At 45.7% G+C, this 12,119-nt stretch overlaps 3 protein-coding genes across 8 annotated transcripts in view; 2 read left to right on the top strand and 1 right to left on the bottom strand.

Moving 5' to 3' along the window:
• The window catches only part of LOC121595288 (nesprin-1), an 85,480-nt gene extending 78,570 nt beyond the window's left edge, over window positions 1-6,910 (bottom strand). For all 5 annotated transcript variants that reach the window (XR_006005150.1, XM_041919161.1, XM_041919166.1 and 2 more), the window contains exon 1: window positions 6,614-6,910. The gene's annotated coding sequence lies outside the window, so the exon portion shown is untranslated. The remainder of the gene's footprint in view (window positions 1-6,613) is intronic.
• Window positions 6,911-7,993: 1,083 nt separating this feature from the next.
• LOC121595634 (angiopoietin-4-like) lies at window positions 7,994-8,818 on the top strand. Its single transcript, XM_041919737.1, has one exon. The coding sequence runs from the start codon at window positions 7,994-7,996 to the stop codon at window positions 8,816-8,818; it is 825 nt and encodes a 274-aa protein (XP_041775671.1).
• Window positions 8,819-9,169: 351 nt separating this feature from the next.
• Window positions 9,170-12,040, top strand: LOC121595503 (transcription initiation factor IIB). 2 transcript variants are annotated; one of them, XM_041919536.1, is made up of 5 exons: window positions 9,170-9,578; window positions 9,741-10,015; window positions 10,089-10,463; window positions 10,582-10,861; window positions 11,293-12,040. In XM_041919536.1, exons 1-5 carry the CDS (start codon window positions 9,562-9,564, stop codon window positions 11,294-11,296), a joined length of 951 nt encoding a protein of 316 aa, XP_041775470.1. In that variant the 5' UTR covers window positions 9,170-9,561; the 3' UTR covers window positions 11,297-12,040. The 2 variants fall into 2 exon arrangements, with proteins under 2 accessions (XP_041775470.1, XP_041775469.1); XM_041919535.1 differs by having other exon boundaries at window positions 9,171-9,578; window positions 10,582-11,297.
• Window positions 12,041-12,119: the final 79 nt, after the last annotated feature.

A 12,119-nucleotide genomic window follows, 5' to 3' on the forward strand; every position in this document is an offset into this window, starting at 1 on the left:
TGTTGTGAAACAATTTTCGAAAAGGAAAAAAAGGGAAGCTTCATAAAATCCGCCACCGATGCAGCGCGACCAATGCGCGCGATTGTCAAAATAAAGGGCAAGATTCATCAGCGCCGGAATGCATAAAGTGACTTTTAGTTTGTAAACTCAACTTTGCACGGATGTCTGGCGCCGCTAGAAAAAACAGAGATACAAAATGGGTGATTTTAATAAATCTTTTCCCGCCCGATTTTTGCCCTTTAACGTTATACCCTGGGTGTGTTTTAATTAATTTAACATTTTTTTTGTCCGTGTTTTATGAGCAGAAAATTAAAAACATCGATGAAATCATCTTCACCACACAGGGGCAAGAAAAAAAGAATAAACATTGAGATGCATTTCGGTGCTCATTAAAACTGGCAAGAGTTTAAAAAGAAAATCTTCCAACCATGATTAATTTATATCACACCACCAGGCGCCTCCACGAAACGACATGCGAAGAGTACACGATTTTGTATCCGAAAATATGCTTCTTCTTTTTTGGCACTACTTGGTGCTTTTTTCGGTGCTAGGGGAAATTTAGCTCAAGAAAACCCACCCATCCTCACACGCACAAGTGTGCACGATCACCCAGAAATCGAATGTTCGGCAAATTGTTTACGTCTTCCGTTCTATTTTACGACACACACCCCGCGTGTGTGTTGCTGGACCGTTTGCGCTGCCCGAAGTGGTCCGATCGCGCAAAGCAATGCGAGCACTGATCTGGACACACACACACACACCATATGTAAATCGGTTGGTTGCTTCCGTTCGGTGCACACACGCTTTTTGCATTTCGGTTGTCGGCACGGATTTGTGTACCAGCGGCAATTAAAAATGCTGGTGGTGGTTTGCTTTTATTGCTGTGCGTTTATTTTCATAAAACGGTGCAAAAGATTTAACCGCAAAAGACAGCTGGCAACAGCGAGGTCATAAATTTGGGCTTAAATCGTACAGCATATTAGACAGATAAAGTGGAGCACGAAAGCGTACCGGGACACTTACTCATAATACTGTACCGGACTGACATAATTGCAAATTGGTGACAAAATAAAGTCCCAATATAACGATCACGTCATACACATTTCGCACGCGGCAGCCCTATTTTCGGTAGGCAATTGCTATCTTTATCGCGGGCCGTGTGTTTATTTATTGGCGCGATCGCGACCGCGATCGCCACCCATTCATCGTGGCAGTGAACGATTAACCAGTAAGAAGGTCGAGGAAATAGAAGCAAAAAAAAAGGAAATGAACAAGAAGAGAGAAGAAACGACAGTCGATCGTCCCATTTAAATATAGATCACCATCGGTGGCGTGCACCACCCACGGCCACCCAGGACTACGGTGGGGGTTGCTATTTTTAGGGAAAGAAAGTCTGTTTGATAAGACAGCGAAACGCGCGCGCCGAGGAAAGTCCAAATGAGGGCAAATCGCACGAACACAAGTGATCACACACATCTGCTCGAACTGTCTGTGTTATTCACCGTGCCAGACATGCTGCTCTTGGTGCTCTCAAGCGATCACTCAACCTCCCCGGCGGTGCTTCGTCTACTGCCCTGTAAGGGCACTTGAGGCGTTCCGAGCGGCAGGAATTTTGGGGGTCTTGCGCCAAAATCAACCTGACCAGATGCAGCTGCTCGGCAGGGATCATCGTTTGTTACGCCGTCAGACCGTGGCAGATTGTACCTTTCATGTATTTCGGTTTGGTTTATGGCGGTTTTGTGAGGGAAATAATGTTAAGGATGATACAATGAAATTATTTATTAGATAATTATTCCCTAAATTTGCATTCGTGACCATTTATATTTAAATTTATGTTTTCCGTTTATTTTCAACACTTTTTAATGGTCAAAAAGGTATTAGCCAATGTTTGATCATCCAAAACCAATTTAAACCATTTTTTTTTTTCAAAATAAGTAGGTTGAAAAGGATGTCTTTTTAAATGTGTCAGTAGCGTTTTTGCTTTAAAATAAATGTTTTACAACTAAATGTAACCATTATATCGAAACAAGCCACCACATTTCCATCCTTTCAACAGCTTCTCTAAAGATGATTAATCGTTTTCATCAAAAAAAACCCTCTTGTACTTCTCATTCTATTCCCATTACCCTCAAACCTTCAAGATTATTAATGAATTAACATCTCGTTTTGTCTCAAAAACGATCCTCGGCTCGCCGTGCGGCACAGCGGCGCCTGTAAAAGTGCCTTTCATCACTTCAAAGACTACAGGCCTATTCCCTCGATGGGTCGTAAATTTTCGCTACTTTGAGGTTTGCTGTGGAAATGCAACGACCATATCATACCCATCACCACCACCGCCAAACCACCAACCAGCAGCACGGTCAAATGGAACCGTCCCTGGTCTGAAAAGTGCATGGAAAGCCGACCGCTGAACAGATGACCTGAATGTTTACCCTTCCCTTTCCCCCCCCCCCCATTACCCCGGTCCCCGCTCTTCCAGCTCTTGTATGACAGATGAGCAAAGTCACCTCCTCCGCACGCGGTGCGATGATGCAAGCTGACATCATATTTTTTAAAACCCCCAAACGTGCACAGCACAGCCGGCCACCCTGATCATATAAAAAAATGCAACCACAATCTACTCGGTTAAGCGTGTCGTTTGCCCTTTTGGTGTGTGTGTGTGTTTCGTCGATCATTCTAATGCCACACTGAGAGATCAGCTTCCCCTTGGAACGGACGGAACGGGTTGCAACAATCAATTGAATTAAATTTCACGAAGAATGATCAAATGTCGCGCTCGCGCTTTTCCCTTCCCAAAAGTGGCTTCCAGGCCCCTCCCTTAACCGTAATATGAAAGCAATGGTCAAGAGAGCCGACGAAGAACACTGTTCACCTTCACCACAATCTGTGACAGTGTTTTGCTCTCGAATGTGAAGTGTGTGGGGGGAGGGAAGATAAACATTGTACAGCTTTGTAGGACAACCATGTGATGCACATGTTCCGCGCACAGCACCAGTGACACGGCAACCGTACGGAATGGGCAATAATAATTTGGTTGAGAGCGCGGGCTGGTCGAGTGCATCTCACGTCGGTGTTAATTTTAAAACACCCATCATGCCTTGGGGAAGCATCACTTCGGGAATGGGGCAAGTTACATCACGTTTAGCTCGCTTCGGTCGGAAGCTGGTCGGGCTGGAGCTGGTGGCCCAGAATAATTGGCCAGTAAGTTAGTGCGACCAAGGGATGTTTGTGCAAGCGAACCGTACGCGTGGGTAGCTTTGATTTAATGGTTCGTGAATATTGATGTAAATTATTGCACGAACGGGCAATACTTAGGGAAGATTAATTTCATGTTGTATTAGCGCTGTAGTTTAGTGTTATGTGCGTTGAGAATGATTTAGTGACGTGCCCATTATTACATCTGTTTTAATTGAATTAGTTAAATAATTCACAAAATTAAAAAAAATCAATAACGCACAGCAAAAGGTCAACGATTTCACTTTAAATTTTGTAGTCGATAATTTTGCTTACGTAACATGACACTCACACTCTGAGAGACTCTCGCAGCTAATGAGCTCATTAATAGTACAATAATGATTCCTTTAACCCTACGGCGCAAATAGGGAATCCAATTCTCACACCGCGCTAATGAGAACGGTCGCTTGCGAGAGAAGATCAAGTTGAGTTTGCGAGGGGCTTTTTTCTGCTTTTATACTGTCTGAGCACTTGAGACTCTTCTTCTTCTTCTTCTTCTTCTTTTTCTTTCCCAACAGCGTAGGTGGAACAGCAGCGATCGCGGATCGGGCAAAAGGGCAAAGGGTGCCACATTTTATTTTTAGGCAGGAAACCTTTTGGAGCTGAACACGCTTGCTGAACATATATTAATATGCAGTTTTCATCCATCTGTATTATGATGATGGTCTTTGCGGTTGGGGGGAAAGAGAACTTAACGATTTGCCTGAGCGTAAGCAGATGGGAATTTGAGGGCGATAAAACAAATTGGAAAATGAAACGAACCCATTGAAACCAAAACCGAGTTGGAAAAATCGGTTCTCAATTAGTACAAGATCAATTCAAATAAGATCCTCCTGAGATCGAAGTGAAATGATTTGTAGAGTGAAACCTTGTATCCAACAGTGAACATTGAAGGCTTAACATGTCTAAATTAAAAAAAAAATAAAACTAATTTGAAACAGCCTTTAGTCGGAGAAAAAATATCCTCCTAATGAGGCAAAAATCGGTGTAGTGATTTTTCCTTCCTGTAACGGATGAATGGTTGACCTCCATTAACCTTTAAAACGCTAACAAAACATGAGCAGTTCTATTTCTTTTCCGCTGTGATTCAACCATTCACTAGCAAAAACGCCACCCAGAGACTATGCGTTTCATTAGCTATCAGACCACCATCCTTTCCCATACAATGTAGCCCTGTACCTTGCAGACGGTTGGATCGTGTGTAACGTAACGCCAAACCGAAGGGAAAGCCAACCAACCTCCGTTGAATCGCAGGTATTAATAAACCGTCTATCATGCAGCTGACGTCTGTTTACTCTAAAAATATCTCAACCATTTATTGTGTGCTGCTTCTGGGTGTGTGTGTGTGTCTCTCTGTGTGTGCCAAATACTGGCCTGCAGAACGCATCACGCGTAACTAGCAAACGGGGACAGCACACAACACACAGCCGCGAACATACCGCGCGTCTGGGAGAAGCCAAAAATCGCAAAACAAAACACCGTCCATCGAACCGAGCGACAAGCGCAAATAGTGTGCCTTAGAAGAGAAAAACAACCCGAGGGAGAAACAATAATAGAAATACACACACACACACACACACACACACACACACGCGCGCGCGCGTATTCTAACACACGCACGGAGAAAAGATACATTTGCGATTCCGCGGATCTCTCCTTCGGTAATTACAAATTACACTCTCGCGTACACGCGCGACGATGAGCATTCACGGTGTCTGGCGGGGTTTTTAGCTTTTTTCTTAGTGGCTTTTATAAATAAATATCATTATTTTCACTGGCCAAGCTGTGAAGCGTCGCCGTAAAGCTAGTTCGGAGCTCGCGGTGCGTTACAATCCATCCATCTTCTTGCTGCCGCGTGCGCCATATGGCCGTACCGTCGATCGACGGAGGCGCATGGTGTTTCATGACGCACACAACAAGGACGAAGGCCGAGATCATCGTGATGAGTTGGTGCACACACACTCACACACACACACATACGCACAAAGTGTCACTTTGTCGGTGCAAAACGTGACACGTCATGTAAAATCGCACGAAAAATCACAACCATTTTCCCACCCAGCAGATGTTGTGATGGTCGCGAAAAAAGTATTAATGAACAAAATTGCTGCCATTTTTGCAGCCAGCGGACAGGCGGTTTTTTTTTTGTAGTCATTTTTTTTTAATATTTCCCTCCCAGCTCTCTCGCTTGGCCTCGACACACTGTAGTAACCTTCTTTAGCTTATTTTCGTTTCAGTGCTACTAGTCCCCTTCCCAACTGCTTATCGCTTGCTGCTTGTGTTGTCCCTCGTGCTTAGTGTGCCATGATCACTGTGAGAGGGGTTTTTTTCGTGTGTGTCTTTTTCGGCTACTTCTTGACTTGCTTCCATTAGTCGAACTTCCAAAAATAGCCGATGAACAGTGGCGCTGGCCACTTGTACCTCTAGAAAGACGGGGCGGTCTTCTTGAAATGTATAATATTTTAACACACTGAGGAGAGAGGCATAAAAGGCAAAAAAAAAGGATCACTTCACGAAAAACACTGAAGACAAGCACTTCACTTGAATTCGCTTCGATAGCAATGGGGGAGGTAAGTCGTTTCTAGACGCACTAGGCCTTAAGAGGACTTTCTTTGAATTAGAATTAATTATAATACACAATTTCACTCGGTTTATTCTGATCGCGCATTTCGCCAATAAATAAACACTCTTTCTCACTCACAATGAAACTAGCACACGAACGATTTTGGCTATCCTTCCCTTTGGCACGCTGTTACATAACCTCGAAAAGGAACCAACGCGGGCCCAATACAGACAGACACACACACACACAGGTCGCAGGCTGCTACGATGACCTTTCCCAAAACTTTGCCTCATTGCCATTTTGTAATAAACTCGTGGTGAGCCCCAACCCCTCCCCTTACTGCACCCCGCAAAGAACCGATTGCAGTGGATGATAATTAAACATGACATTTGCACTACCCCTACAAACACACACACACACGCGTGCACTTTGAAACACACAGCTGAGTGAAGCTGAAATTGCCGTTGAAACTTTTTCCTTCTTTTTTTTCACTTCATCTGCCAATTTTCCTTCAGCGCTGCTGCTACTACATTCACTTCAACCATCAACGCACGCACGTACGCACACGTATGCGTATTTCCTGTGTGCTGGCAAAATTCTTTAATTAGCCTTTCTCCCCGCTTTCCCGGCTACATACGCACACCGCACCGCTTAACCGCTGCGTTTATAAATGTAGCACACACAAACACACGCACTTTTGGCACTCTCCGTTTCACCGTTTCACGCACGTTAAAGGATGCGTGCGTTAGTAGTAGTTTGTAGTGGAGCGAAAAATCAGCACCAAACCCGTCCCGGCCCCCGTCACCTATATATTACCTGTGGTGCGGTTCGCTTCGCGGCCTTCAAAGCACTTGCCGGTCTTCGTTGTGAATAGTGAACAAGAAAGAAAAAATACAGAAAAACACCTCCACACACACACACAGGCCGGAAAGCACAAAGGAAAGGCACCGGGCGGCCTCTTTAGAACTTTTTTTTTTGAAAACTGTGCCACAAACCACACACACTCTCCCTGTGGTTGTGGTTGGGTATGTGTGTGTGTTTGGTTGGATTGGTTTAGGTTTCGTTTGCGGCGGACACACGCTTTTCACGACGACTGCTCCCGACGAGATCACGAGTTCGACTGAATTCTGTGGCCGCGTTGCAGCGCGAACGCGAACACGATCGTGCTCGGGCTAGGCGCAAACGAAAAAAAAAACAACAATACGCCGGCAATACGCGACGGGACCTGCGCAAAACACGTCATCGCCGCGATCGTGTGCCGTTTGAACGCGATAGTGAATGCTGGGGTCATGCGTTCAGAAGGTGGGAGTGGGGGGGGGGGGGGGAGGCGTATTTTATTCGTTTAATCTAATTTCGAGTGCAGCGAGTGCCGCTTTATGCTGCGTGCAATTCGTGCCAACATTTCGTGAAACCGGATATTGGTTGGTGTGCAGATATTGGGGTGCAGGTGAAAAGGGTGCGCTTTGTTTACGTTTAGAAATTGCCGTTGCCGTTTCAATGTGGAAGGTTTGCTCAACGTGTGGTGTCTTTCAGCCGTTCCGTGCCGCTCACAGCACTCGGAAGAAGAATACGGAAGCGCGAAAAAGACAAAAACAGTGAAATGAAAGTGTTCTTCCGTAGTAGCACGTCTTAGGCATGAGTTACATTTACATGCATTTACTGAAAAGTTTGTGTGTTTTAATAATTGCGTGCCTTTTGGCGCTCTCTAGCTCCAGTTTTAATCCTATCCGTTTATAAAATTAATTCTTAGTTTCTTAATTTCTTTTCTCTTTCAAACGAGCTTCTTGTTATTTAGCACAATGTTTTTTTTTTTTTTTTTGGAAAATAATTGGCTTCTTCCAATGATTCGACACGTTAATTTCACTGATAAAAATGCTCTTTTTGTCTTAAGGATTGCATACTTTTCGGCGTTTTTTTTAAAAAAGGGGACATTACAACATACTTTCATATGCATTTTTTTCGTAATGCATATTCTAGGAGTTGATGATTCTTGCCTGAAGTCAGTTTTGTCTGTGTAATCTAGCACATCCTTATCTCATGTTTGACCTTGCTGTAGCGCCGCCTTGAAGCTTATTGATTGAAAAGGTTTGCACAACATTGCACACATTACTGATTTCCTGTAATTGTGTACGGTTCGGTTGCGCTACTTCGAAGCGTTCTACTTCAGTTTACTATTGGCCATTGAACGCATAAGTCATGTTGTTCTACAACTGCTTCTTAACTGTGTTGATCGCCGTCACAATAACGGCTGAACAAGAAGATCTGAATAGCCATCGTTCCTCAGATCTCACTGCCACACGGTTGAAGGAAGTACAGGAGCAGCTAGTCCAGCTCAGCGACCAACTGAACACACTCAACTCCCAAATGGCAACGCTAATGGCGTCAGTTGCCAACGATCAAGAACGATCGTGCACTCACAACCCAGTAATAACCGATTGCAGTGCAGTGAAAGAGCAACGATCCGGCATTTACCCGCTGAAAGTTTGTTCCGAACCGCCCTACAACGTGTACTGCAATCAAACGTTCGAAAACGGCAGCTGGATGGTAATCTACAACCGCTTCGATGGCCCCGATCATACCTTCAATCAAACGTGGGAAGCGTACAGGCGAGGCTTCGGTCAACCGGACGGGGAACATTTCATCGGTCTGGAACGGTTACACTCACTCACGTACGGTCGGTCGTACGAGGTTGCGTTCATACTGCACCGCGATGACCAGGAACACGTTGGCATATATGACCGCTTCGAGATCGACAACGGCCGGGATCACTTTCCGATCAGGGTGATTGGGTCGGGAAGGGGCGGGCTGCGCCTATTTCCTGAGACTGCTGAGTTGCGCCGGTTTCAAACGTACGATCGGAACAATTTGCATCCACTGGCGCGCGTCACAATGATCGAGGAAGAGTGTGGCTTCTGGTTTGTCGATATGCCGCACGGACATGATTCGCCCGGTTTTCAACGGTTCTGTGCCAATTTGCGCCAGTTGAAAGTTATGATAAGAAAGCGTCCAAATGCAGGTTGAAGTGTGCAATAAAGATGTTGTAGATGAGCTTTTTTTATTATTTTGTATTTATTTCACCTTTTTGCTAGTAGAATACCCCCTTTACAACACGTGTCAAATCAGCTGACGGAGATTTTAAACCGCGATCTAAAAGAGCCGTTATATTATACACTCTTTATGCATCGCGTTTTTTATTATAACCTTTTTTCATTTTATTCAATGCCTTGTTAGTTAAAACCTATGCTTTTAGCATATTTATAATCAAAAAGTGTTCAAAACTGCACGCGCTACACCACTTCCTAACATAACAGTGACATTCCTACCCCCCCAGCAACACATTTGACGTTTCCCGACGAGGCCGACCCGAAGTTTGACAGCTTTGTTCGCATTTGCCTCAAAATCGAAACAAACCGCGAAGCAAATCAACGCAGAAGGCGCGGGACACCCCAACAATTGTACATTATTTTCACACCTTTCGTCGCTTCAAAACATTCAAACAGCCCAATCGGTGCGTTAACTAAGTGCTTACCCGTACGACAAACACGAAAAATCATCGGTGGCGGCGTAGCAAAGCCGTGTAAATCCCTCCGTTCGCTTGGCGTTTGGTGCTGCCTTCGGTAACTGTGGTGTTTGCTACGTTGTTACTTTGGTGGGGCCCCCCGTTTGCAGAGAAAACACCAAAGTGCAAACATTCACACCGACAGCGGGCTAGCGGGCAACGAAACTTCCTACCCCGGAGCGGAACTGAGACAGGCGCGGGCACAATGGCAAGCTCATCAAGGTGCGTATGCATAATGTATTGCATCGTGGTGTGTCTCCAGTACACTTCCACCGTGCCTTCTGCCTGCCCCTTTCGAGGTGAAGGCAGCTCGTTTTATGTGTGTGTATGTGTTTGTTTTTCTTTCCATTTGATTGCGGTCTTCTTTTCAACAACCCTCCACAGGGACGCCCATTTGAACAAAGTGTGCTGCTACTCGCACCCGGAGGCACCACTGATAGAGGACTACCGGGCCGGCGATATGATATGCTCCGAGTGTGGGCTGGTGGTGGGCGATCGGGTCATCGACGTGGGCTCGGAATGGCGTACGTTTAGCAACGAAAAGGCAGGCGTGGACCCGTCCCGTGTCGGTGGGCCGGAAAACCCGCTGCTCAGCGGAGGCGATCTGTCCACCATGATCGGTCCCGGCACTGGTCCCGCGTCGTTCGATGCATTCGGAAGTAGGTCAAATTGTGCCGCCGTGTTTAGGACAACGTTTTTATACGCATTTGTTTCCGTTCTTCCCATTGCCAGCTGCCAAGTATCAGAACCGCCGCACGATGAGCAGCTCCGACCGGGCGCTGATTGCGGCGTTCAAGGAAATCAGCACGATGGCGGACCGGATTAACCTGCCGAAAACGATCACCGACCGGGCGAACAATCTGTTCAAGCAGGTGCACGACGGCAAAAACCTGAAGGGCCGCTCGAACGATGCCAAAGCGTCAGCCTGTCTGTACATCGCCTGCCGGCAGGAGGGCGTGCCGCGAACGTTCAAAGAGATCTGCGCCGTCAGCAAGATCAGCAAAAAGGAGATCGGACGCTGCTTCAAGCTCACGCTCAAGGCGCTCGCCACCTCCGTCGATCTCATCACCACCGCCGACTTCATGTCCCGCTTCTGCGCCAACCTGGGTACGTGTGCAATGCAAATTGATATTTTAATGCGTTTTAAATTACACCGTACCGTTGATGTCGCTTGAAACGTTTATTGTCGATCATTATTCTAATATTATTTTTCCTCTCTCTCCAGACCTACCAAATGTGGTACAGCGTGCCGCTACGCATATAGCCCGGAAAGCGGTCGAAATGGACATCGTGCCCGGCCGGTCACCCATCTCCGTGGCGGCGGCCGCCATCTACATGGCCTCGCAAGCGTCCGACAACAAGAAAACACACAAGGAAATCGGTGACATTGCCGGCGTGGCCGACGTCACGATCCGCCAGTCGTACCGGTTAATGTACCCGCACGCGGCCGAACTGTTCCCCGAGGACTTTAACTTCCACACCCCGATCGATCAGCTGCCCCCGGTGTAAGCCCCATCCCTACCCTCCCCGGTGTGTGTATGTGCACGGTTTCCGAGGGCTTTTTCAGCTAACCAAGCCTGCTGCTGTGTCTCACCCTGCTTAAAGGACATTCACACACACACACACGAACGCACGCTGCAAAAAAAAAGAAGGAAAATCTTATCTATTTGCTGATGGGCACACTGTAAATCAATACCATCCACACTCCCTACGGAAAAAAACGCATCTTACATGCTGTCCAATGTTCCAAGTCGCTTGGGTGTGCAAATGTATTGATTTACTTTCTTGTTTTTTCTTTGGTGTTTTATATAATTTTTGTTTCTTTTTTACATTTTGCTCATTTCTGTGCGTGTGCAAGTGTGTATGTGTGTGCCCTCTCTGAAATCCCCTTTAAACTACTACTACTACTATAACGGGAGTACAAACTTTTCCACAGATGAATTGAATTATTTAATACGGTGTATAGATTGAGCGGGAACACGGTAGAGCAGCAAGGAGAGTAGATCAGAAAAGGTCATACGAACAACCACCATCAGGTCTTATAGGAATTATAATTGGATTTGTTGCTACGAAAACCAAGCACCAACGCTCCCCTTTTCCTCTCTCCTAGGGGAAGGAATTAAAATCGATAATAGACAGGATTCACTATATTACACAGGACGATACACACAAACACACAGTGATCGACAGAACGTGGTTTCGTTCCCAGCAAAAAGGAATAGAACCACACAAGCGGAATCAGTTGTATAGCGTACACGCAAACATCCTTTTGGAACACAGTTTGGAGCGCAATAAGGGCGGCTCTTGACCATCACTCCACCCTCCACTCCCCTCCCAAAAAGAAGAAGAAGAAGAAAAAACAAAACCTGATGAAGAATTGTATTATTTTCACGCTCGTTGTTTATCGTTATCTTTTGTAAGGGATTATTTACTTAGATGAAGAATTATTTTTGATACTTTGCGAGACAGCGAGCAGAGAGCCCTTTCCCCCTCGGTACATTTAAATAGTAAAACGAGGGGGAGGGGGAAGGGAGGAGAGGATACAAAACAAAAACATGGGCACCATCGTTGGAACAAACAAAGAAAAAGGAAGCGGAAAAGAAATGGTGAGAAAAAAAAGAACTAGAAACATATAATGAACTGATTTATAAGATAAAAACTAAATAAAACAGTGCAACACAAAACAAACCATAAACCGATTGAATCGAGTGTGAGTGAGAAACGAAGATCATGGTAACCATGGTGCGCCGTTGCCAACGGTAA

This window comes from Anopheles merus, chromosome 3R (genome assembly GCF_017562075.2).
Source record: "Anopheles merus strain MAF chromosome 3R, AmerM5.1, whole genome shotgun sequence".
In the NCBI taxonomy this organism is placed as follows: domain Eukaryota; kingdom Metazoa; phylum Arthropoda; class Insecta; order Diptera; family Culicidae; genus Anopheles; species Anopheles merus.

Bases quoted from the DNA above. Each gene is read 5' to 3' on its own strand.
- LOC121595634 (XM_041919737.1), top strand. From the start codon at position 7,994: ATGTTGTTCTACAACTGCTTCTTAACTGTGTTGATCGCCGTCACAATA.
- LOC121595503 (XM_041919536.1), top strand. The intron at 10,016-10,088 runs GTAGGTCAAATT...TCCCATTGCCAG, and splicing joins GTCGTTCGATGCATTCGGAA to CTGCCAAGTATCAGAACCGC. The intron at 10,464-10,581 runs GTACGTGTGCAA...CTCTCTCTCCAG, and splicing joins CCGCTTCTGCGCCAACCTGG to ACCTACCAAATGTGGTACAG.